General features: G+C 35.4%; 3 protein-coding genes and 1 non-coding gene across 4 annotated transcripts in view; 1 reads left to right on the top strand and 3 right to left on the bottom strand.

The window, feature by feature from the left end:
- The window catches only part of LOC110813205 (Transducin family protein / WD-40 repeat family protein), a 30,538-nt gene extending 29,809 nt beyond the window's left edge, over positions 1-729 (bottom strand). The window contains exons 1-2 of the mRNA XM_088220397.1: positions 535-729; positions 37-341 (exon numbers count right to left, since the gene is read on the bottom strand). Of these exons, the coding sequence (XP_088076523.1) occupies positions 37-341; positions 535-655 (426 nt within the window). The 5' untranslated portion in view covers positions 656-729. The remainder of the gene's footprint in view (positions 1-36; positions 342-534) is intronic.
- An 80-nt stretch (positions 730-809) lies between these two features.
- TRNAF-GAA (transfer RNA phenylalanine (anticodon GAA)) lies at positions 810-882 on the bottom strand. Its single transcript has one exon. It is a non-coding gene; the product is annotated as a tRNA-Phe (tRNA).
- A 25-nt stretch (positions 883-907) lies between these two features.
- On the top strand, positions 908-4,017 carry APG8H (Ubiquitin-like superfamily protein). The gene is made up of 5 exons (XM_022040269.2): positions 908-1,061; positions 1,155-1,210; positions 1,868-1,920; positions 3,524-3,642; positions 3,725-4,017. The coding sequence occupies exons 1-5, from the start codon at positions 1,022-1,024 to the stop codon at positions 3,838-3,840; spliced, it is 384 nt and encodes a 127-aa protein (XP_021895961.1). The 5' UTR covers positions 908-1,021; the 3' UTR covers positions 3,841-4,017.
- Positions 4,018-4,285: 268 nt separating this feature from the next.
- On the bottom strand, positions 4,286-9,516 carry LOC110813206 (RING/U-box superfamily protein). The gene is made up of 7 exons (XM_088220398.1): positions 9,204-9,516; positions 7,329-7,631; positions 6,965-7,173; positions 6,830-6,878; positions 6,645-6,734; positions 6,427-6,489; positions 4,286-6,296 (listed from the first exon to the last, which is right to left on the bottom strand). Exons 1-7 carry the CDS (start codon positions 9,369-9,371, stop codon positions 4,713-4,715), a joined length of 2,466 nt encoding a protein of 821 aa, XP_088076524.1. The 5' UTR covers positions 9,372-9,516; the 3' UTR covers positions 4,286-4,712.
- Positions 9,517-27,287: the final 17,771 nt, after the last annotated feature.

The raw sequence follows: 27,287 nt of genomic DNA, 5'->3' as shown, positions 1-27,287 counted from the left end.
AGCATTGTAGTCAAACGAAAAGTAGCAAACTTTGACCTTCAGGAAACAAACGTCCAAAACCCAATTATTAAACCTCGGTAAGGAATGAACAAAGTTTAAATCCACAAGAACTTCTGATTGAGCTTCGGAAGTCAAGGCCACTTCAACGTTTAAGCTAAAAAGCTTCACTCTCTTTTCCCCAAAAACAGCTAGCTTGTAAGCGAGCTTAACGGACAATGATCCTTCATTGCAAATAACAGAGCTACAAGTAATTCCATGGACACGAATTCCTTCAAATACGTGAAATGAACGTATCATTTGGCCCGTTTCCAACTCATAAAGCAGAATTTGTGAACCAGAACCTGCTTTTAATTTTTTTTAAATAGCAACAAATCAATAATTAAAAATCAGCAAACTGTTGTGACCGTTAGAACGAAAAAATATCTACTCCTGCTGGTTTTCATTGAACTGAGCTCAAAATAAAGGGGGGTGTGCGTGTGTGTGTGTGTCTAACTATGTAGAAGGAATTGATGGACTGAGGAGGGAAAAGCGAACCAGCAATGAGAAAGGGAAGAAAAGAGAGGCCAGAAGGAGGAAGGAGAAAATAAAGGGCAGAGATTTCGCCGAGGTATTGCCCGCAATGGAGGTGCAACTTGCTCTGCTGCCGCTCCGCCATAGCCGCTGCCCAGTCCGCCTGTTTCTCTTTTTATGAGCTTTTATTCAAAGCTTATGGCCTGTTCTTTCATTTTAGCTTCCCTAAAGAAGTTTTAAGCTAATGGGTTGGACCCTCGGTAGCCTCAAAAAAATAAACTCGAAATTGGAAAAAGAAATGCGGTGAGCGTGGATCGAACACGCGACCTTCAGATCTTCAGTCTGACGCTCTCCCAACTGAGCTATCCCCGCTTGATGATTTTTTGATAGAAGCTAACCTATTTCTTAAATGACGTGATTCCTAGCTTGCACGGGTTATCTTCCTGTGCACCGATCCGTACTTATCCATTTGCGTTTCCGTCTTGCTTTCGAGTTATCGACACAGGCAAAGATGGGAAAGACAGAGTCTTTCAAGGACGAATTCACTTTCGGTATGTTCTCTTCTTTCATGTTTGGTTTCTAACTCTGTTTACTGTCGTCTAATTTTGTGGAAAATTGTCTACTTTCTTAACCCGTTATTACAGAAGAAAGGCTCGAAGAATCACGCGATATTATTGGAAAGTATCCTAATCGAGTTCCCGTAAGTCCATATTTTAAAACCGTTACACTTTTTAACTTTTTTGTAGTGTTCTTCTTTTTCTGATCGATATGTTAATTGGATCATCTCGATAGTTATTCGAACCCTAAAATATGGTCCTGAATAATCTCTTCCTGGGAATTTATTATGAATTCCCATTCTTTACATTATTGCTTCGGACAAGTAGCTCGATCTTTTTTCTGTTTTAATAATTTGAGATGCATTAAGATATGTGTTTTTATATTTGTTCTATAAATTGAGAATTCTGATTTTTTTGATGATTAATGTTTATCACTTGCAAAGGAACTTTAGCTGTGGAATAAAGAGATTGGATTCCCTGGGTTCATGATGTATGAATTGAAAAGCATTAGCAGATGACTTACCTGGATAGGAAAGATGATAAAGAAAATGTTAGCCAACTAATACAATCTGCTCGAAATGTCCTTTTTTTCTTTTTGAAAGAAAAAGAACACAGAAAATATAAACTCGCCCACCGCGGGGCAAGAATTCTGCTTGAAATGTCCTTATGGGCTTAAGAAAGGTTGTTTGATTCAATGTGGTTAATTTGTTACTCAGATTCTAAGATACTGCTTTTAAATTTTGCTTGCCCTTTTTGGAAATTGATTGGCTGCTAAATTAGAGAGATTATTCACTCTGCAGGTAATTGTTGAGAGGTACTCAAAGACTGACCTTCCTGAGATGGAAAAGAAGAAGTAAGCTTCAACTGAACTGCTTACAAGTCAATTTTGGTGAATGAGATGCCTCTTATTTAATATATTCTATTAGCGCTATTATCATGAGATAGTCTTTCTAATCTTTTTGCTAATATCTTATCTTTTTTCTTGCTAGTAGAGCTAACAATGGTGGAGTAGATTTTTTCTTAGTGTTCAGTAACTTTTTTCTCAGTAGAAATGTTTAGTTTATTACACTAGTAATTTGAAGGTCATTAGTTTTTAAACTTAGGGTCCTCAGCCACATTGTTGCTGGCATAACAGCAATGCACTGGTGCCCAAATGATTGGACTAAACCACTATATGAACTTCAACCTAGAGAATGAGGTGTTGTTGGTCGAGAAAATCTACTCTTCAGTGGTGAATACATAGAAGATGTCAATGTAATCATTGACCAGGTTTAGAATCAGTAGCTTTATAACCATAGTATGAGAAGAATTATTAATATTCAGCAAGCAAAATTGACTTTAGACTGAGCAAAACTGAGTCATATCCGTCCTCAGAAGTTGGGTGTTTCACATACCAACTTGTTTGTTTGTGGAACTTCCCCGTTTGTTTTCATATAAAACAAATGCACTCTGCGACAGAAATGTAGAATCAATTTCCAAATTTTTGTTTCTAAGTTTAGAACGATTCAAGTACTGGAATTTATTTTAAAATGATTTCGATATGAGATTTGAGCAAGTGCGTTTCAAAACCTACCAAATTTAGAAGAATGTTGAAAGGAACTTGAGAGTTTAGGGGGAAGTCTAAGGTGATTGGTGGTCTTTGTCCTTCCTCTATCCTAATCAGTTGGAGCATAGGTGTGATTATTTGCTTCACGGGCAAATAACATGTGCAGGTAGCCTGGGAGAAGTGAAGCAAGCTACCCTTCCCTAACTCCCATCTATATCTACGAGCAGTAATGGTAAGAGCTAAAACATTTGAAGTCCAGATGCAGTTGGTACTTTTGGATCGATTCAAAAGGTTCTCACAAACACCAAGCATGTTTGGGTGGTGAAGGTGTCATATTTACATAGAAGTTTAAATTATTTTTTTGCAATCTTGTTTGTGTTTCTCAAAATATAGGGATTTAATTGAATTCTGAAAGCATTGTAGAAATTCCTGATTTATTTAAAATAAGAAAGTTCATTTGTAAATAAATTTATTGTTCAATTTATTTAGATATCAAACTAAGTTTATTGTTTCTTTATTCCAAACAAAGCCCTAGGGTTTAGTTATTAGATGCAGAGTATAAACTGTAGTTGGTTAATGTGCATGATGAAAGGGTGTGTCTTTGTTCATAATTATCGTGTCTCAATAAAGTGGTAAATCCGCTCAGAATCTTAAATTTGTTTACTGGTGAAATAATGCTAAATGTTGGTGAGCTGATAAATTTTGGAATAAAACTTTCATCATATTCAGAACCAACTCATTGCAAATTTGAACCTTCATGTATAGAATGTGAATAAAAATGAAATTGGCAAATAAATTTTGCTCTTTGTTTGTAAATTCATTTTGTTCAAATGCCAAGTATTCTGTTTCACGTAAATATTTCCATATATGGTAATTATCCTAATCTAAGTTCTCCTTATTTTATGAGCAGATATCTGGTTCCCAGAGACATGTCTGTTGGGCAATTCATTCACGTCTTAAGTAACAGGCTTCATGTGGCACCTGGGAGAGCTATATTTGTCTTTGTGAAGAATACTTTACCTCCAACAGGTATCATCTATTAGATGTTTCTTGAGTACCATCTCTTTAAATTATTTTTGAGACAATCTGCTGATATGGAGCTAATTTGCAGCTACTTTGATGGATTCGGTCTATGAGTCGTACAAGGATGAAGATGGATTTCTTTACATGTGCTACAGCAGTGAGAAAACGTTCGGACATTCTGGTAGTCAAATTCTTGAATATTGATGTTTGTAAATTAGCAGTAAAATTATGCAGTTCTCAGTTGATAAAATGTTTAGAACTTATGAGGACTGCATGTATTATGATTGACTTTGTAAATTATGTATGAGAAATGAGTTGAAAGTCATTTCCGACAGTATGTTGCAAAAATATATATATACAGAAATTTCCCTGTTACAAGTAGTTGCATATGTTTGTCAATTTACTCCAGGTTCCTAGTTGTGTAGTATTACGTTCTATATGAGAAAAAAACAATATCATGACAATTTGACAAACTTAAAAGGTGGTGACGCAAAACCTCATCATGCACTACATGATTTGACTAACGATTACGTGAGGGAAATTAGAGCCAATGTTGATAAAACTTGTCAAGTGCAGAAGAGAGCCCTTGAATTGTGGCTCCATGAGGGTAAAAATTCCTCTCATGCTTGCCAATTGTTGAGATTTAAAATGGGCAAAAGAACTTTCCCTTAAGCGTTTTATTAAACAGAGGAAACAAAGAACTAAAGAGTTTCATGGTGAATTGGAGTGTTCAAATTACAGAATAGAATTCCATCCCTCCTTATTTAGAAAAAGAATAAATAAAAATAAAATAAACATCTCGGGAGTACAACAAAACAAATCACCGAACACCTTCCAAATTTTACCAAACCTTCTAATTTGTATATAGAATATGAACACTTCAATGTCCGTTGGTGAGATATGTTTACACCAACTACCACCTTTCAAAATTTTTTCCCCAGACATCAATCTAACAACCCCAATGGTCAGAAAATATTGAAAATCTTGACAAACATTGGGTTCCCTATCTGGCACAAGGACTTCTAAAAACATCGAAGCCCAAACTAGTTTTTGCTAACATATCTTTGGCAGCATGTCTAGAGGAAGAGTTTCTGACCACCCCCCTTCCGCCACACACCTCGTACAGGCAGTCCATTGTGATTCTGGTTACCGTTCAATCTGTTTTCCTGTGGATCAGAATTTTTTAGATCTAATAATGCTGCCATTGAGCCATCACCCAACCGCACTCTCTGGAACTTTGAGGTCTTTTTCCGTTGTTTACTACCACCACCACCTTCCCCTAATCCACCTCCAGCTGCTGATGAGACACCATTCTGGCCACCTGGTTCTGCCCCTGGTTGACTAACCAAATTTTGCTCTCGTGGTTGCTCATCGACTGTTGCCTTTGATTTACCTTTGGAAGAACGGTAACCATCCTTTGATAGCACCTCTACCTCTTCTTCTGAAGACTTGTAAGTTGTCTGCAACTTCCTGACCATGCCGATTACACTGTCTGCTAATGCACCCTTGGAATTAGTATCTTCTGAAAGTATAGCCTTCCCTTTACCTTTTTTCTTAGACCCACTATTATCCTTTGATCGGCCTGTACTCTTAGTCCAACCCTGTTCTTCCAGAGTGTCACTCCTCAAGCTAGCATTGTAAGTTTCAACCAGCTCTTTCTGCTTCTGAGCATTGGGACAGAGCCTAGCCAACTCAAGCACTAGATGGGACAAGCCATATTGCTTCACATAATCCAAATAAGTTCTTGTGTCAATCAAACCCTGGCGATACTGCCCTGATATATCTTTAAATGCAGTATATTTTTCTTCATTATATTCAAGGGCTGCCTGCATCTTTTCCACCAAAGATTTGTTTGCAGTGTGGACATCTTCGACATTCAGCAAAGCCTGGCCATTCGAATGCGACACGTGCATTTGTGTTGCAGAAACCAGAGGAAAATCAAAATCAGAATGTTCCAACTGTCTGTTCTCAGAAAGATTAGGAGCAGATGAAGATTGGGTTACCACATTGGCGGTACCTAAACTCCATGGAGAACCAGCTGATACAAGTCCACGAACTGTTGCAGGTCGCACTGGATGCTGAGTTTGTGCAGAGCTTGCATAGCTTGGTACTGCAGGCGAGGAACTTGTATTTAATGTAGTAGGGACAATATTAGTTATAGGCCTAACCTTTGATGAACTACTTGATGCTTGGATAGGCCCACGATTTGTTGCTGGCCATGCTGCCCCTGAATTTATAACATTTACTTTTTCATTGTTTTGGCGGCGTAGGTGCGCTGCCATGCTTTTATCATGTAAATCATTTGATCTGGGTTTTTGTCGGGTGCTACTTGGGCCAACAGGAAGGGGAGGAAATGAAGATTCTTCCAGAGCCACATTCCTAGAGTTGTGGCCCAAAGCCTGAAGGTATCTTGAAGATGATTCTACATCTGCTGTTGTCAATGATTCAAAAGGCTGTATGATGGAATCAATATCGTCAGCCCCTAGATTGTCTGACAACGATTGGGCAATAGCTGATGATAATTGATCATGGAATGTGCTCTCTGTTCTAGCCATCTCAATAGAAAGTTCATCATCACCATGTTCGCGTCGGAATGTTCTGCCCCTTCCACGACGACTATCTTGTTCACTGTTTCTCCGATATCGAAAGCTAGTTGGGATCTGGAAAGAGAGCAAAACAAACCTAATTAGTGCAAACTTATCTACAAGGAAAATGCACATCACTGGATGAAATGAAAATCACTAAAAATGAACATAAATTTTGAAATCAGCATCTTAAAGAAATACATGCCTGAAGAGCGGCATTACGCTTTGAACGAGACATACGCCCCCCGTGTTCAATTGTATTATGCCTCTGTAAGCAAAAACAGGAATATAATTTAGGACTATTACAGAATCTGGTTAAAAAAAATCAATTTGATCCATAAACATGCACAATTTCATATACAGGCAACGCAACTTGCTCTAGAACACACAAATATAAGTACAGCACACTTATTGAGGAGTCACCTTCATTTCGGCTTCAGTTTGAAAGACGATAAATTTTTTGGCAAGGCAGGCTTCATCTTCACAAAGGAAATGCTCTCGACCGAAGTGAATCTGTTACAGACAGATGATAAGTCATTTACAGAGTCAGAATACAACAGTTTTAAGAACAGATTCATCTCACTGGCATAGAAAATAGTGTAACTTGCCTCCAAATCATCATAATTCTTATAATATTCATATTGTCCCGGATGCTGCCTACATGAAATATTGAACTGGTTATTGCCATACAAGACACGTGACATTACCAGAAATCCCAATTTGACCAGCATAAAATGCCTTACCTTTGGCATATGTGGCAGGTATAATGCTCTGTAGACATATGCGAGTACAACTCATTATCTCCATAAAATGAAGTCTTGCAAAACTCACACATGGGATGTCCCATGAAGCCACCTCTTTCACTTTCACTTCCATCCACCTCGGAGTCACCTGTGCTTATATGCTGATTAAGTTGCGTTCTTGTATACAATTTTTGTTCACAAATAAAAACCTGTTTCATATGACAGGGCTAGTGAGAAGACTGCACCATCCATTATTAAGGAAGGATAAAAAAAGTCTGTCAGAAACTGATATAAACACATGCAAGACAGACATATCACAGCCTATATGTCGTGACTGAAAACATGCCAGTTTGTACTGTGTTACCTTCCTTCCTTCCAGACATAGACTGCACATATGCAACCTATGTCGATGATATAAATGACCCTTTAACTGTTCAATATTTCTAAACCTTGCCCGTCGCTTTGGCCCATCATTTGATTGCTCTTCCATCTTGTCACATTCACTGCATGAAAGTCTGCACATAGCCTTTATCATTTTGTAGTGGTCCACATCATCAAAGAATGCTTGGGTGTCTTCATGATACCAGAAGGATCCTAATTGACCCTCCCTCACTTCTGAGGGGAAAACTGAAAAGTCACTTATCACCCTTGTATAGTCACCCAATGCCTGCAATAATAGAAGAGGTGCAATGTTCTATAAGGTGAAGGTATAGTATCAAAAGAAATGAAGAGAGAAAGCAATGAAACAGAGCCAATCTCAAATTCACTTCTCACTAGAATCACTGACCAAGTAGCAGCAAACCCAAGAAGGCAAGAACAATGGATCAACAACAAATTTTTTGAAGGTTCTGTTTGGGAGAGGGGATAAGGGATTAAGAAACAGAACGAAAAAGAACAAAGATATCTCCCCTTATTTGGATAAGATAGTACTTGAAGTATTACCCGGTTTGGATTGTAAGTGAAAAAGAATGGAATGGAATTATTGTCTAAAGCCAATACACCCTTTTTCATTATAACTAAATAATAATGGAAGCTTACTTAACACTTTAAAATTACATGCTACTTCAAAATACTCTAAATATTAAACATAACATCTACTTCTATTACATGTTAACTAAATTTCATAAGATATTTATAAATTCATGCAAAACAAAAATATAATTGCACAAAGTTATCACCCACATGTTAAAAGAATTCAAGCAATATTAAGAAAAAAGGAGCAAAAAAAGATTGATATACTCTTAAAGTTCATGATTCATGAGCTGGCATATACTGGAAAAAAATGATGTACACAGTTTTTGTGCGGTTCTACCAGAGTTAATTACTGGTCCAAGACATGTTGAAAAGAAGTTTGCAAAAGGAAATGATTCTTATTCGAAGTCTCTTAACAACATATGCAACAAATACGGAAGACCTTTCTCTAGTTACTCCCTCATTCTTAGCTAATTTCCATTACTGAAACTCGAATACAAGTCAAAGCCCCAACTAACATGTATATTCAGTCTATGTGACAATGAAAAATAAAATGGTGACAAACTGCATACAGGCAGTAGAATGCAGGAAAAGAGGATGGTGACGAACGAGGGATTCAACATTAAACCAAAAAGGACTTTTAGTGATTACTCCATGCAACGAAATATTTCAGTTCCATTTATTCTTCCCAGTCTGGACAGAAAATTTTGGACTTTGAGGAAGAATATAGTTTGTTCCACCATAAAGTTCTCTCTCAAAGAAGATAAAAAATTTCGCCATCTCCATCCCCAACTTCCCCTTCGCCCCCCTACCCACCCTCCCCACACCCAAAAAAAACACAGCAAAGAGAGAAAATAAGGAAAATGGGAAGGAATTCTTGTTCTTCTAAGTCGTGCATCCACCAAAAATTCATCAAACAAAGTTTAGTGTTTAACAAGTATGGTTTTGAAAGAAATTCCGCGGAAATAAACCAAGAGATATAACTAGGAAAGTTAAGTTCCAACTGCATCGATTATCATGTCGTGATTCTAAAATTACGATTGTATTCAACATAATTTGAACAAAGCACATGAATATCTGAATGCCCACCACTCCTATTAGCATTTGCTTTTCGAACAATAAACTGAAAACAGTATAGTTACGATTGCAAACTTAAAAAGAGTATTAAACATAAAGTGGATTAGAGGGGAAATTTTAGAAACGACGGATCGGACTTATAGTGAAATTGATATTAGGAAAAAGAAGGGAGATATTAAAGAAAACTAACCTTGGTAACAAATACGACGGAGGATTCCATCTTGCAGATGCAGCATCGGCGATCGCCACAGATGAAACGGAGTCGAGCCACGCACGTCGAGCACACTTCCCGATGACCGCATGCTCCGTATGCCACCCATTCGAGGTTATCGGCACACACCGCACAGCTATCATCCATTATAGGCGATCTAGGGTTTACAGGCGAAAATCGGAGAAGACGATTAGAAAAGGCGAACGAACAGAACCTCTATGTAACTACAGGGTTTTGATGTTAATGAACCGATCGGGGAATTTATTAGGAAATAGAGTTCGATGTATAGATGGCTTTCGGAATACTTTCATTTACTTAATATTTCTTTTTTCAATATTTGGCTTTCTATTTTACGTGGCCCTCACTCCAAATAACCAGGATCCAAAACTACGTCGTTTGGAGAAATTATACAACCCACAAACTTTAAGCCACATGTCCTCTAGTTCTTTTTATATTAAAATCTTCGGCATTGGAAAATGTTAAAAATACATTAGCAATTATTATGGGAGGAGCAAAAGAGAATGTACAACTTTACCTCCTCCATTTAGTAAATTTTTACTAAAAATAATTTTGATAAAATTTGTCTAAAAATATTTTCTGTAATATTATTTTAAATAAATTGAATTATAAAACTAATAGTAACTTTGTTACTAATAAAATTAATAATATATATTGACATAATAATGTAGTATTAGTAAATATAATAATTAATATAATATTATCCTCCTACAACGTAAATCATATATTAGAAATATCTATTTTTATATTTTGATATAATGTTTATTAAAAAATAAAATTTAAATTTTAAATTTTATCTAAAAGCATTTATATTTTTTAATATTGAGCAAATTACCAAATTAGTTTTCAAAGTTTAGTACTTATTACAATTTGCTATTTAATTTTTTTTTGTTACAAATTTATCTCTAACATTTTCTATTTGTTTCAAACATATAATTTTCTTTCATTTTTTAATAGAACAAGTTAACATAATTAAGTCATATTATGATGCTTTAACAAATTATTTAAAAGAATTGATTTGATTAATTAATTTAATTAATAAATTTGACAATAAATTAATAGACCAATATTAATAAAAAGTTGTTATTAATTTACTAATTTAATTAATTAGTTCATGTCATTTTTAAGCTATTATGTTGAAAAACTAAACTTAATTTGACTTTGTTGGAAAATTAAACTAATCAACAATAAAGAGGGAGAAGGTAAGTAGGTAACTTTGGAGCTTATATCTAGAGTTTACACAATATTAGGGTGTGATGTGAAAAAATTGAATAAGGTTTGTTAGTATCAACAAACTAATACATAACAGGTTTTGGTGTGAAATTGTCTTATTAGTGTTGTAAAATTTACCTTATAAAATTTTTGTTCTTTCTATTAATAAAATTTTGAGTATTTATTTGATTATCAAATTCGTTATCTTAATAATTACAACAAACTTAAATTGCCAATATTTGATAATATGCAAGAGATATCTTGAAAAAATTAAGATGAAAGCCTACAAACCAATATTAACACAAGTGGAAGAAATGTTAAAGCTTGTGAAAAACGGTAACGATGACTTGGTTAATGCAACAAACTTAAGGAGACTTATTGGAAGCTTGAGATACTTAATAACAACTAGATCTAACATTGTTTATGAAGTTAGTATTGTGAGCAGATTTATGGAATTATTATGACAATCTCATTGGCAAGCTGCACAAAAAAAAAAAAGATATATCAAATGAACATTTGATGATGGAACTTTCTATTCAACCACTAACAAGATAGGATTAGTTGGTTATACAGACAATATTGGACAAGTGACATTAAAGAAAGGAAAAGTATTTCAAGTTATGTGTTTAATCTTAGTTCAAGTGCATTTTATTGGTCATCTAAAAAAAACAACTAGTAGTGCTTTCGACAACATAAGCAAAGAATATAGCAGTTGCAAGTTGCACTACCCAAAGTGTTTAGCTATGAATGATACTTAATGAATTAGAATATTAACAAGATAGTCCAATGACAATTTATCGTGATAATAAATTTATTATCCCCTTCACAAAGAACCTAGTATTCCATGGTCATAACAAACACATCGACATCAAACATCACTACATTCTTGACTTGATGAAAGATAAAGAGATCATGGTCGAGTATTATGTATATAAAAATAAAATCACATATATTTTCACAAACCACTTAAAACATATATATTTATCAAGTTAAATAAAATATTAAAAATAATTAAATCAAGTTTAAGGAAAGATGTTGGAAAACTAAGAAAACTAAACTTTATTTAATTTTGTTGAAAAATTAAATTAATCAACAATAAAGAGGGAGAAGGTAAAGAGCAACTTTGTTGCTTATTTATAGAGTCTAGACATAAGGAAAAAAACACATCGGGATATGAGGTGAAAAAAATTTAGTGAGATCTATTAGTATCAACAAGTCGATGCATAACAGATTTAGTTGTGAAATTTTCTTGTGAGTATTATAAAATTTGTGTTCTTTTTATCAGTTAAATTTCGAGTTTTTGTTTGATTACCAAATTCATACTCTTGATAATTACAACAAAATTAAATTCCCAACATATTTTTTAAAATATAAAAAAATTGTCTAACTATTTTAATTTTTTTTATTAGAAAATAAAAATGAAACATTTAAAACAAATGAAAAATACTATGAACCAAAATTTAACAAAAAATATTAAGGACCAAATGTTTTGTAACAAGTATCAAAATTTGGGAGAAATTTAGTAATTTGTTCTTTAATATTTGACAAAATTTTTTGCTAGTTGGTACCAAAAACAAAACTAAAAAATCTAGTAAAAAAACACTAAAATATCACATAAAGACTAAAATATAATAATTCCCTCTTAACTATGTAAAAATTCTCAAAATTCTTCTAAATTATTTTTTTTACAAAGTTTGCTTTGAACTTTAAAAAATGGGAGAAAATTCATCCTCTTTGTTAAGTTTCTCTAATGTTATTTGAACATGCTCACGTAGTATGTGACATGTCAAGTCATGTGTATATCATTTTTTAATTTGATAATGTATTGTTCACTTCAACACATGTGTGGATGCCACGTCAGCATTTTTAAAACAATAATATTATTAAACTAATTTCAATTGGTTAACTTTAATTCTAATAATTTTTTTCTTCACTAAAGAACACGCACTGGAGCACAACAATTCGATTCTCAAAACCCAAATAACCTACTCCAAATTCACCAGTGAACCCATCCTCCATTCAACCTCCTTTAATCTCTTCAACCTCTTTCCCTCTAACTAACCTATTTTTTAATAGATCCTTGAAATATAAATCGAAAATGTAATTAATGTTATATATGACATATGACTTCCCATCAACTGTAACGAACCACTTTCTCTGGATAGAAATGAGCGTTATCTCACATATAAACTTAATAAATTTTGCGCAACATGCTAATCTCTAAAAATTAATAATACATCCCTTATACGAAGTCATAATTCATGAGCCTCATAACAATCTTTCGAAATTACATTACAATAATATATTTAGATCTACTTTACAATAAACGTCTAAAGTAGCTAAAAGATTTTTCGAAGTCTTCCTTTGATCTTGAACTCACTCTTGACCTGAACTAATTCGTACTGGGGGGTATGAATTAGACTGAGCTTCACGGACTCGGTAAGAATAAAGTAGTGTTCAAAATAGAGATATGCAAATGCACATTTATACAAGTTTAATAAAACAAAGGCAAATTTTACCGAATAAAATTCAAAATCGAACAATAGTCATAACCATTATCCTCTTTCTTTTTATTGAAAACATTATTATTTCTTTCTCTTATTAGCAATCTTCTAAACACAATAAACTAAGATATAATCAGAATTATGATTACTTACTATTTTTTATTTCTATCACATATTGTCATTTCCATCACTGGTATCGCTATGGGATCCCCTCTACACATGGATGTATAAAATATTTCTTTTACAATTCACTGATTGTACCCATACCTCGTCCATTAATGAGAGCCATAATTATAAATCATCTCAATACCTCATCTGATAATGAGCATTGCAATTATAAATCGTCTTAATACCTCGTTCGATATGAGCATAATTAGACCAATTCTCAACTCCGTCCGATATAAGACTTTCCAACCCCGTATGACTGAGGGCATATTCACAGTAGGGTTCACCCTATATATCAAGTTCGTAGACTCTCTCACATGATACCTGTTAAGATACATGTTGAGTTTTTTCCTCTTCAAGAATTATCTCTATTTCATATCTCAACTTTAGAAATTCAAACACTAATCACAAACATACATATTCTCATATTTCTATACTTACAGACTTGTTCGCGTATCCATTGTATTATATGTATGTAACACACTTTATATTACATATAAATACACACATAACAATATATATCTTAACTATCCCTACATATATTTTGCATATAATCATCTCTACCATTAAAAACTTACAAATTTACATCCATACTCATACAACAGCTTTAATTATTTACCGATATATACACTGTATTACATACACTCATACATACACATCACTTATCCACATATTCTTACGTGTGTATACACAAATTTAATATATTCATATGTTTGCACTCTTTATCAGCACACAAACACACATTAAAAACTTATATACACCTATACACATCCAAACACTCATACATATGCATATTAAGACACCCATGTAATTCACTCTCATTCACATATGCATATACGTCTGTATAATAGTATCCATATACATATATATGTATATATATATATATTTACTTGTGCTTGCACAATTAAGTTATATACGTACACACACTACCACATGACTTTCATTATATATAATTTAACACACACTCATAAATGCATATGCACCTAATTTATGCATATGTCATCCTGCACACATGCATTCATCTTACCCATATGTTGTATATATTTAACATATATCACATATATTCATACAAAATCATATACTGTTCATTCAAAATAATTACCCAAATAATTATATGTATATGTATATCAAGACATACAGTTTGCAAACATACACTCTCACCCATTATCTTCTGTATGTCTATCTATTAGCACACACACATACATTCAAACACTTTATGTATTGATACAGTTTCAACATTATTTTTAATTACACAAATTATAATAGCCCCGGAAATTTAAAATGAAATATGTGTATTAAAAATGTCAAATGCGGAAGCGAAGTCAGAATTTCGATCAACATCCCTTACACTAAAACCAAAAACGTGCTCAAAATATAAAAGATCAAACTAACTAAAAGAGAAATTCGAAAGTAAAAGCTATGAATATGACTATGGAGTCTTTAGGCGTCCCCTTCGTCGTCTTCCTGCGGAACGAGCTCGGGAACAATGTCTTCCTGATCTAAAATGATTAAATAAGGAATGAGCTACATTAGCCCAGTAAAGACATCACAATATCTCACCGTCACGGAGGTAAATGTGGGTAGAAAACACAAAAAGACCAATGGAGCATAATTTACAACAAATCCTTTTATCAATAATAAAATCCTTTACCATCCACTTACCTCGGTGAAATTCATAAAACAATATACGAAAGCAATAACATTATCATCATCATGAAATCATATAAACTGTATAACATAATACTTATCACGCCTTTTGTAATTTAATCATTACACAACATATTTTTCCTCTTTTACCAGCCTACTAGTATCCATGGGGATCCATAGGGGTCCCGCTACTCGTGAACCCTTAACACTTGTAATCAGATTCTAGGACCGTCCCCATACCCCGTCCGGTATGGGCGCCAAAACTATAAACCTCAATACCCCGTCCAGTATGAGGGTGAAACGGGCCGTCCCCATATCCCGTCCGGTATGGGCACCAAAACACATAAGGTCTCCATACCCCGTCTGGTATGAGAGACCACAATCCCGGTAGGGTTTCCTATGGACCCAGTCCGTCCACCATCTCCCAGGATATCTAGTCAGACTGATCACATTATACAATTATCAATTTACATAACCTTTCACTCCCCTTTTTCCTCAGTCAGCATCATCAATTTACACACAAACAAGCGAACCAGTAATTTATGTCAAATAAGACAACATACAGCATCGGTTTCTTAATCATTCAACCCATAATCAATAAAACAGTAAAATATGCACATGAAACTATGAAATGAAAACATCAGACCTCATACTGCATTTAAAACTGTAAAATAGGCCAAATAACAGTTAACCGACAAACACACCAGACTCGGGCTCCATTAGCGACCTTAAACAATTTCACACATTTGTTGATTCAAGAAATACCGTTTTATCATTATTGAACTTTAATACCGTGATAGAAAATAGGGTGAGGGCTCCTTACTCATTTTGGGGTCTGAACACGGCTCCACAGTGCGCCTACAGGCTGTCCCTAATTTTTCCTGATTTTTTCCCGGGGAACTGAAACGCACTACTGGTACCTGCACGTGTTCTAAAAAATCCCAAATTAGACCCAGGGCCCCTTTCGGCCAATATCGCAATTTCGGCACGGCGGCTACGCCGTGCTCCGGCGACGGCGCCACCGCAAGCGGCGGCGATTCGCCTCGGGTTGGCCATTTTCGGCCACACTTGCATCGGTCCCTGTGATAAAACAACCCTAGGGCCCTCAGGGGGCCAAAAAATTACGAAAAAACCGAAGCTTACCGGCGGCAGCCCTCCAGCGAGGTTCATGTTTTGGTGATTCGGCTCTGATCAATTTGTAGAGAAAAGAATGGTGATCACGGTGATATAAAAATTGCATCAAACGGAGGCCGGGAAGGGCCTCATCGGAGGTAAAAATCGAGGAGGGGCGCTGCGGCGCCGCTGGGTTTCGACCGTGTTTTCCGGCCGTTTGGCCGGGATTTGGCTCTGATTTGGCCACAGGGGAACTCAGCGTGAAAAAACGAGTCGGGGGTATGAAATTTACCTCGATCGGCGGTCAAAAAACTCCCCGGTGCGGTTGTGGGTGGCGGCGGTCGGCTCCTCCAGCGTCTGGTTCGTCTTCTCCGGCGAGGGCAGGCGGCTAGGGTTTTTGTGGTCAGGTGTGGGGGTTCTATTTATACCCTATTGCCTTTTGATCACAGCCGTCCATTTTGATTAAATCTGGGCCGTCCATTTTGATTAAATCTGAGCCGTTCGTTTTTTATTGAATCTGGGCCGTCCGTGCGCACGCTTGATCTGGGCCGTCCGTGCGCGCGGGGACACATCTGAGCCTTCCGATCGCGCGCACGCGGATCGCCCACGTGGCCCGTTCTCTGGTCGACGTGGTCTTGCCACGCGGCAGGTCCTGGTTGGCCAGGGCTGCTGACTGGGCCGCTGACGTGGCGCTTTTTAAAAAAAAATATATAAATTAAACTAAATAAATCAAATTAATAAAATAATAACAAAAATGATGAAATTATTTAGGCGTTACACAAATACAATTGTAGGAAGTCATTCACATAGTTTCACATATAGATGATAATTTGTAAAAAAAAAATACATTCTAAAATCATCCATCAAACTTGGGTTCATCATTTTGAAATTAATAAATTATTTTATGAAAACATGAAATCACCGAATGAGAACTAACTAAATTCGTACCATAATCTCCAATGAAAGAAGAAATTGGAAAGCTTTGGAATAACTTTAGTTCCATACAGTCAGCTTCCTTTTCAGTTTCTTATTCCTAATTTTCTTAAAAATTTCATACACATGATTAAAAATTTAATTTAAAATAATAACTGAATGTAAGGTGGAAGAAAATTTACTGAAACTAGTGTCGAATTCGGGCTTCCGACCCAAAAGAGTGTGGTTTCAGTCTCTCTCTCCAGTTCTCTGATTTTTGGCATCACACAGATCTTTGAATATAGTTGGAACATCGTGTAGTAGTCTGCCTCATGCGGATCATGTCCACCCAACATGTGTTTTGCTTCTTCTTCTTTAGCAAGGCGTGTCGCGCCCCCCAGCACTGTTCACTGCGCCTAGCTCTTCTCTTTCGGTCACACGCGTCGCACACCATGCTTCCTTCCTTCCTCCTCTTCCTTCTTCTTCCTCTTCCTCTTCTTTTTCGTTTTCTTCTTCTTTTTCTTCTTCTTTTTTTTTCCTTCTTTTTTTTTCTTCTCCGGTAGCGCACACTGCACGAATGATTTTTCAGCCACGTGGGCCGCTCGCGTTGCGCCCACACTTCCTTCCTTCTTTTTTTTGTTCTTATTCTTTTTATTCTTTTTTTTTCTTCTTCTTCTTCTCCTTCTTCTTTTCTTTGTTTCCCTGCCCCTGTTCCCCTTTCTGCTAGGGTTTCTCTTTATTTTTTTATTTTTTTTACTATTGTTTTTTTATTTTTTATTTTTTTATTTTCATTTTGGCTTGGGTTGAGTTTCCTCCTCTCCTTAGCTCTGGATGTTACAATCTCCACTCCTTAGAAAAATATGATCCTTTAAATTTGATTTTACTAGAGGTTTGGGAGTTATTAACCTTTCTGATTTTTCAATGGTTGATTCAACAAAACGGTAGGGTTATAATATTTTACTATATGAGGGAATATCATCTTGGTTTATGTTGGGTTTTCCAATTTCATAATTGCCTATTATCCCCAATAATAACTTGAGGGATTGTCATTACCATTTAGCATTATTTTGAAGTATTATGACATGTTTGGTCATCATTACAAGAGTCTCTCAATAAACCTCGCACAATGATTCATCACAAGGATGAGTTCTTAATTACCTAAATAACCCCAACATTATGGTATGTTTATAGTCCCTCAAGGTTCATATCCCTAAGCAAAAATTATTTGTTTTGTGACCTTCTAAGGTTCCCTTTGAAAATTCTGAAAATGTTCTAGTGTTAAAGCTTTTGCCCTATTTTTTTTTTTGGATTTAGTGTTTAGGTAAGTTACTCTTAGTTGAGTCAAATTGTATCTCCACCCCATTAATATTTGGATGATTTCAAAGGCACCTGAGTATTTTACCATTACTTTTTTTTTCGAATGTCTTTTTACGTAAGCGATCATGGAATTTATATTTCTTACTGAAAATCATTAGGAGTATTTGATATAAGTGTCATATAAAGGGTTGGCTAAAATTAATTATATTCTCCACCTATTCCAATCCTCCAAGGGTTAAGTACCACACCCTCGCTTACCAATATTACAAATGATTATTCTTAGGCATGACCTTAAGATATGATTCGTAGGTTTGTCATATTCTCATTTATTCCTCATTGGTTTAAAAAGCATTTTTTCATGTGTTTAAATTTTAATATCGAAGTGTCTACTTTGAGGATCTATCTGATGTATTTGTATAATGTACAAATTTAGAATGAGGGAATGATATGCGACGGGTATTCACAATAAGGGTTTTGTTATTGTTAGGATATATCATTAAAGATACTTTCTCTTTAGGAATGTAATTTAGGAGGGACAAAGTCCTTTAGTAAGATCTTCCAGTCAGGTATACCTTTTTTAAGATGTTGGATTATGTGTTAAGAACAAATCATTATGGCCACTGGCTAATGAAGGTTTGGTTGGTTTAATTTAGGTCATCTGTGTTTTACTAATAATCATACTATATTTAGAAATTTTACTTTCAGTGAGGTTCTTTATTTATTTATTTTTTGTATCCTAATCGAATTTTGATCTTGTAGGATATTGAATCTATTGTTATCACCCCCTTTTTTTGCTTCAATACTTGATTAGTTCTTTTTTTTTTTCTAAAGCCCACTAGAGTATACTTGGTGATTTATGAAATCTATAGTCATTATCGATAATCATTATGAGTTCCTTATGCGGGAGGTCATTTAATAACCTTGCTACTAATGAGGAAACTTGATTTTCTCTTATTCTTTTAAGGCGAGGTATTATACCCATTAGGTTTTCACAATTTTTTTTTTGTGATCGTTCATAAGTATAGTTTTAGGGTTTAAATCTCATGTTTATCCCATCAATAATTTCTCTTTGTCCGTTCAAGAGAAAGCTTTCATGTGTGATGGTTCATGGATCTACAACACACTTTCACTGTGCCACTCTGACAGTGTTGACTTTAAGGGTTTATCTTCGTATATTGCATCCTTTTTTTTTTTGTATTACCTTTTGGCATAAGAGAACTATATTCCAGATTTATTTTTATATTACTAATGATTTAGGGTCATAACATGCCCCTAGGACATCCTCTTATTCCTTAGAACTTAATTTAGGAGGAATAATGACTTTCAAGAATAAGAATACTAATAAGGTGTACTCTGTCTCATTTAATATATATATTTGTTTACCAAGCACATAATTTATTTCATCTCCCAAAATGTTTTCATCCACGAGGTATATGAGTTGCAATGTAGAACCTCGATGGGAATTCATAACAAACAAGATATTCGTTCTCCCTAAAGGAAATTTCATGGGGAGTTCTAAAAGGCATCAAAATATTGGATAATCATTTGGTCTTTCAAAATATTGCTTATGAGTCTACTTGTTTTTAGGATTTCTCTTTATTCTTGGTATCTAAAGGCTCTTCCATTTCGTAAGGAATCGATTAAAGGTAAATTATTCATTAACCAAAATATCCCTAGTAATGTCTATTGCTAGAGATAGTAGTATTAGAACATCAATAACCTAAGTGTTTGCAGAAGCACTTATAAGGAAATAGGAGGTTAAAGGTTGTCTCGCATCATAAAAATATCATCTATTATGAAAATCTAATAATATCTACAAGATAAGTAATTAAGTAATTGAGATTATATCGAGGCTTTCTAAGATAAAAGAATGGTCCAAACCTCCAAGCTCTCTATTATTTCATGATCTTGATATAGGTCATGACATAATTAGCAATAATAAACTCTTTGGCCCTTTTTTTTGTTTGGGGAATTTATTTTTTTCTTAGAAATTTTTCTCTTACTTTGGTGGTCTCCCCCCTTTAAAGATCCTTTGTCCAAACTTAAGGGGAAATTTAGTTCCCTCCCAGGATTTTACTTTATTATTATGCCTTTATTGGATCAACTTTTCGATAGAAGTTTAAACTCTAATAGTTTTACATATACACCATTCCCACTTGGCTTTGGAGTAAAGCTCTAACCTCTTATTTGTTAGAATTATCACATTCCAACAAATGTAACTCCTATCTCCTCAGAATTTCAAATTTGTAATTCTATTTTCCCATGTTTTCGAAAAAAGTTTCAAAAAATCTTCTAAGGTGTATATCACATAATTTCCTTTGGCTCTAAACCTCATAAGAATCCTACGCCTCATGATGCAAAGAATGGTTATGAGGAAAGCAGCTTTGATACCAACTGTAACAAACCATTTTCTCTGAAGAGAAATGAGCGTTACTTCACATATAAACCTAATAAATTTTGTTCAACATTATACTAATCTCTATAAATCAATAATGCATCTCTTGTACAAAGTCACAATTCATGAGACTCACAACAGTCTTCAAAAATTACATCACAATAATATATTCAGATCTACTTTACAATAAACATACAAGGTAACTAAAAGATTCTTCGAAATCTTCCATTGATCTTGAATTCACTCCTGACCTGAAATAATATGTACTGGGGGGTACGAATTGGGATGAGCTTTATGGACTCAGTAAGAATAAAGTAGTGTTCAAAACAGAGATATGTAAACAGACATTCATACAGGTTTAATAAAACATATGCAAAATTTATTGAATAAAATTTAAAACTGAACAACAATCATAACCCTCGTTTTTTTTCTTCTCACTGAAAATATTATTATTTCTTTCTCTTACTAGCAATCTTCCAAACATAATAAACTAAGATATAATCAGAATCATAATTACTTATCATTTTCATTTCTATAACATATTATCATTTTCATTACCGGTATCACTGGAGGTCCATAGGGATCTTTGCTACATGTGGATGTACAAAATATTTCTTTTATAATTCACTTACTGTCTCCATACCTCGTCCAGTAATGGACGCCACAATTATAAACTATCTCAATACCATGTTTGATAATGAATGCCATAATTATAAATCGTCTCAATACCTCGTTCGGTATGAGCATAATTAAACTAATTTCAACTCTGTCCGGTATGAAACTTTTCAACCCCGTACGATTGAGGACACATTCACAGTAGGGTTCACTCTATGTACCAAGTCTGTACACTCTCTCTCATGATACCTGGTAAGCTTTTTCCTCTTCAAGAATTATCTATATTTCATATCTCAACTTCAAAAACTCAACCACTAATCTCAAACATACACATTCTCATATTTTTACACTTACAGACTTGTTCGCGTATCCATTTTACATATAATTTATATGTATGTAGCATACTTCATATTATATATACATACATGCACAATAATATATATCTTAACTACCCCTACACATATTTCGCATATAATCATGTCTACCACTAAAAACTTACAGATTTATACCCACACTCATACAACAGCTTTAATCACTTATCGATATATATACTGTATTATATATGCTCACACATGCACATCACTTATCCACATATTCTTATGTGTATATACAAATTTAATATATACATATGTTTGCACTCATTATCAGCACACACAGGACATATTAAAACCTTATATACACTTATAAACATCCAAACACTCATACATATGTCTATTAAGACACCCATGCACTTCACTCTCATTCACATATGCACATATATCTATATAATAGTATCCATATACATATTTATGTATATATATATTTACCTATGCTTGCACAATTAAGTTATATACGTACACACACTTCCACACGACTTTCATTACATATAAGTCAACACGTATACACAAATGCGTATGCACATAATTTATGCATATGTCATCCTACACACATGCATTCATCTTACCTATATATTGTATATATTTAATATATATCACATATATCCATACGAAATCATATATTGTTCATTCAAAATAATTACCCACATAATCATATGTATATGTATATCAAGACATACAGTTTGTAAACATACACTTTCACCCATTATCTCATTATATGTGTATCTATTGGTACACACACATATATTCAAACAAACTCAGTTATGTATTCATACCGCTTCAACATTATTTTTAATTACATAAACACAATTGTAGAAAGTCATTCACACACTTTTACATACAGATGATAATTTGTAAAAAAAACACATTCTAAAATTATCTATCAAACACAGGTTCATCATTTTAAAACTAATAAACTATTTTACAAAACATGAAATCCCCGAATGAAAACTAACTCAATTCTTACCAGAATCTCCAACGAAAGAAGAAATTGAAAAACATTCGAGCAACTTTGGTTCTATACAGTCAACTCCATTTTTAGTTTCTTATTCCCAATTTTCCTAAAAATTCCACACACATGATTAATGATTTAATTTAAAATAATAACCGAATATAAGGTGGAAGAAAATTTACCGAAAATAGTGTCGAATTCGGGCTTCTGACCTGAAAGAGTGCGGTTTTGATCTCTCTATCCGGTTCCCTAATTTTTGGCCTCGCACAAACCTTTGAACAAATTTAGAATTTCGCGTCATGGTCTGCCTCATGTGGATCAAGTCCACCCAACACGCGCTTTGCTTCTTTTTCTTCAGTAACTTGTGTCACTCGCGTCACACACAATGCTTCCTTCCTCCTCCACCTCCTTCTTCCTCTTTCTCTTCTTCTTTTTCTTTTTCTTCTTCTTCTTCTCCGGCAGCGCACACTACGCGCTTGACTTTTCGGCTGCTCGCGTTGCGCCCACACTTCCTTACCTTTCTTTCTTTTTTTTGTTGTTCTTCTTCTTCTTTTTCTTTTTCTTTTTCTTTATCCCTATTCCCCTTTCTGCTAGGGCTTCTCTTTATTTATTTTATTTTATTTATTTTTTATTTTGGCCTGGGCTAGGTTTCCTCCTCTCCTTGGGCCTAGTTGTTACATCAACATCAATTCTCTACTTTGCCTCACACCTATTTTCCTTGAATGGCTCCTGCAGCCTCATCAGATTGTACTTTTAACAAAACTGAACCATCTCCACTAGTTTAGTGAATCTGATATTGTCCAATTCAAAATCTAACCTGGCTTCATCCCCGACTTGTAACGACTCTGAAAATTTCAAATAAAATAGATTATGAATCTAGTGCAGAAGCGAAATAAATAATGAAGGTTCACATTCCTTACACATAAACTTAATGTCCCAAATAGTGCTACGAAAATTACCCGTTTAAAAAAAATACAAAAAATTAAGGAAATAAACGTGAATTACCTCTTTTGGCAGTCGAAAAGGGCTCCGGTGTGGCGGCAGGTGGTAGCGGCTCTCCTTCCCGGTGGTTGGGTCTTCTTCTCCGGCGAGGGCGTCTGGCGGCTAGGGTTAGGGTTTGGTGTAAAGAAGGTTATTTATATATGTCCTCATCTAATATGGGTCGTCCATCGTGTTTCATCTGGTCCGTCCGATTACAGTTAAATAAGGAGTAAATCTGGATCATTCATCGCGATCTAATCTGAACCGTCTAATCAAGTTTAAATCTGGTCGTCTGATCGCGTTTGGGGAGGGAACGCATATAGGTTGTCCGTGCGCGCGGGAACAGATCTGGGCCGTTCGATCACGGGTACGCAGATAACCCGCGTGGCCTCCTACGTGGCACTGCGTTAGTGTCCGTTGCTACGCGGCACGTCTTGATTCGTTGGGGCTGCTGACTGAGCATGCTAGATGGTAAAACTTTTCTAAATTGTATTTTAACCCAATAATTTCTAATTTTTCTTTCAAAAATATCCCCAAAATCCAAATTTCCACCATTTTTTTCCAAAATTATTTTCAATTTCATCCCCCATCATATTTCCTTCATTTTTACACTAAATTAAAATTAAAAAATTAAAAAATTATATTTATAATTAACTTAATTTACAATTAAATTAATTTGGGCATTACAACTCTCTCCCCCTAAAAGAAATTTGGTCCCTCAAATTTTTGTCTCTCACTCTCAATCAAATAACTGGGGATATTGGGCTTTGAAGTCTTATTCTAACTTCCATGTGGCCTCTCTTGGTGTGTGATTCTGCCACATAACCTTAACAAAGGAAATTTTCTTGTTGCGGAGTAATATGCTCTTTCGGTCCACAATACCGACTGGTACTTTATCGTAGGACAAAACCTCTTGGAGTGGAAGAGACTCGTGGGCCAAGATGTGAGAGGGGTCCGGGTTGTACTTGCGTAGCATGGACACATGAAACACATTATGGACCCTACAAAGTTCTGAAAACAGTTTCAGTCTGTAGGCGACAGTACCAATTTTATCTAAGATCTCGGATGGCCCGATAAACCGGGGGTTTAGTTTCTGCCTCTTGCTAAACCTACTAATTCACTTGAAATAAGTGACCTTAAGGCACACTCGGTTGCCTTTTTTAAATTTCAAATTCCTCCTTTGGGTGTCTGCATAACTCTTTTGCCTGCTCTGAGCTGTTTAAATATTTTTCAACATATTCGAGATCTGGACCGAACAGTTTTCTATCACCCACTTTTTTTCAACATATCAGTGATCTGCATGAGCGGCCATACAAAACCTCATATGGAGCCATACCAATACTTGCTTGGTAGTTGTTGTTGTAAGCGAACTCTATCATAGGTAGATGATCATCCCAATGGCCCCCAAAGTCAAGAACACAAGCTCAGAGAATATCCTCAAGTGTGCGGATCGTCTTTTCTGACTGTCCATCGGTTTTCAGGGTAGAATGCAATACTAAGGGACAATTTTATTCCCATGGCTTGCTGAAAGCTAGATCAGAACCGAGAAGTGAACCTGGGGTCCCTGTAGGACACTACTATCACTGGCACTCCATATAATCTGACTATTTTTCGGATGTATATTCTTGCCAACTTGTCTAAGAAATCGGTCATCCTGATGGCCAAGAAGTGAAAAAACTTGGTAAGCCAGTTAACAATTACCTAGATGGCATTATGTCCTAAGCGTGTCTAAGGCAATCCTATCACAAAATTTATGATGATATGTTCCCACATCCACTCCGGAATTAATAACGACTAAAGCAGCCCACCCGGGTGTTGATACTCTGTCTTGACCGGCTGACATACCAAACACTTAGAAATAAAGTCAGTTATATCTTTCTTCATCCCATTCTACCAAAATCGGGGTCGCATACTTTGATACATCTTAGTGCTTTTGAGATCCATGACAAACTTTCAATTATAGACCTCTACCATGATGTCCATTTTCAACTCATTATCATCTAGAACACACACTCTGTTCTGGAATCTGAGTAACCCATCGGTAGAGACTCAAAATTCTGAGTTAACTCTCTGTTCTGCATCTTTCTTAAGGGTTGCTAGGGTAGAATCGGTGGATTGAGCTTCCTTTATTCTCTCAATTAACTCCGGCTGAACAGTCAAGTGACCCAAATATTTGACTCTTTACAGGTCTTAAAGTTGTACCTGTTGTGCGGCCCCTATCTGCCTGCATTCTGAAACCATTAAATGAGCTAATGTACCTGCGCTTTTCCTGCTGAGTGCGTCGGCTACCACATTGTCCTTACTCAGGTGATACATGATGTCACGATCATAGTCTTTGAGGAGTTATATCCACCTTCTCTGACGTACGTAGAGATCTTTTTGAGTGAATATATATTTCAAGTTCTTATGATCGATATAGATCTGAAAGGTCTCCCCATACAAATAATGGCACTAAGTCTTCAATGCGTGGATAATTACAGCAAGTTCTAAGTCATGGGTGGAGTAGTTTTTCTCATTACTCTTCAATTGCCTGGACCCATAGGCTATGACCTTCCCATTCTGCATCAAAACACAACCCAACCTTAGGTAGGAGGCATCACTGTAAACTGTATATCAGCCTGATCTGTTCGGCAAGGCCAACAAAGGTGTAGTAGTCAGCCGCTTCTTTAGTTCTAAAAAATTTCTTTCACAGTTCTCGTTTCATTCAAACTTGACATTCTTCTTTGTGAGCCAAGTCAGAGGAGCAGTAGACTAGAAAACCCTTCTACAAACCTGTAGTAATAACTTGTCATCCCCAGAAAGCTATAAATCTCTTTAACCGAGCTTAATTTTTCCAATCTGAGCATTGCTTAACTTTTTCGGGGTTCACTGACACTCCAACCTTTGATATAATGTGTCATAGGAAGGTAGTTTGCTCAAGCTAGAACTCATACTTACTTAACTTTGCATATAACTTCTTCTCCCTGAGAACCTGCAAAACTTGAGTCAGATGGTGAGCGTGTTCCTCTCTACTCTTTAAATAAACCAAAATATCATCGATGAACAGAATGACAAACTGATCTAGGAATTGTCTGAAAACCCTGTTCATTAAGTCCATGAAGATGGTTGGAGCATTGGTTAGTCCAAATGGCATAATCAGGAACTCATAGTATCCGTACCTGGTTCGAAAGGCTGTTTTGAGAATGTCTTCTGCCCTGATTTTTATCTTATGATAATCTGAATGCAGCTCTATCTTGGATAAGACCTAGACACCCTGCAACTAATCAAAGAGGTCATCGATCTTAGGGAATGGATACTTGTTCTTGATCGTGACCCTATTCAGACCTCTATAATCAATACATAACCTCAACGTCCCATCTTCCTTTCTTGTAAATGTGACTCCAGCACCCCAAGGGGACACACTATGTTGGATGAATCCACTGTCCTGCAATTCCGTGATCTGTTTCCTCAATTTCTCCATCTCAGTGCGACATATGCGATAAGGAGCAACCAAAATAGGCTGGGTGTCTGGCTGAAGGTTTATGATGAATTCGACTTCTCTGTCCACTGACAGTTCAGGTAATTTATCCAGAAATACATATGGAAAGTTTTGAACTATCAAAATCTCTTGAATACAAATTTCTTTCTTGGGTTTGCTTAGTTAAAGAAAACAACTTGGTTAAAGTACTTGATAATAAGAAAATTTACCATGAGAGAACAAATGGTAAATGATTTTATTAATTTATAAATGACTTCTCATTAGGAGGGTTGAATACAACTTTCTTGCTAAAATAATCTACAGTGGCGTGATACGCCGCTAGCTAGTTCATTCCTAAAATTGCATCAAAGTCCCTCGCGTCAATTTCTATTAGGTCCACA

The sequence above is a fragment of the Carica papaya genome, chromosome 5, assembly GCF_054855325.1.
Source record: "Carica papaya isolate Zhongbai chromosome 5, ASM5485532v1, whole genome shotgun sequence".
In the NCBI taxonomy this organism is placed as follows: domain Eukaryota; kingdom Viridiplantae; phylum Streptophyta; class Magnoliopsida; order Brassicales; family Caricaceae; genus Carica; species Carica papaya.
This window is presented reverse-complemented; position numbering and strand designations above follow the sequence as displayed.

What these genes read in the sequence shown, in the direction of transcription:
- APG8H (XM_022040269.2), top strand. Translation starts at nt 1,022, where the DNA reads ATGGGAAAGACAGAGTCTTTCAAGGACGAATTCACTTTCG. An exon ending in CAAGGACGAATTCACTTTCG is followed by an intron (nt 1,062 to 1,154) that starts GTATGTTCTCTT and finishes CCGTTATTACAG; the next exon opens with AAGAAAGGCTCGAAGAATCA. An exon ending in AGTATCCTAATCGAGTTCCC is followed by an intron (nt 1,211 to 1,867) that starts GTAAGTCCATAT and finishes TTCACTCTGCAG; the next exon opens with GTAATTGTTGAGAGGTACTC.
- LOC110813206 (XM_088220398.1), bottom strand. Translation starts at nt 9,371, where the DNA reads ATGGATGATAGCTGTGCGGTGTGTGCCGATAACCTCGAATGGGTGGCA. An exon ending in TATGTCTGGAAGGAAGGAAG is followed by an intron (nt 7,174 to 7,328) that starts GTAACACAGTAC and finishes CATATGAAACAG; the next exon opens with GTTTTTATTTGTGAACAAAA. An exon ending in AAACTGAAGCCGAAATGAAG is followed by an intron (nt 6,490 to 6,644) that starts GTGACTCCTCAA and finishes TTTTGCTTACAG; the next exon opens with AGGCATAATACAATTGAACA.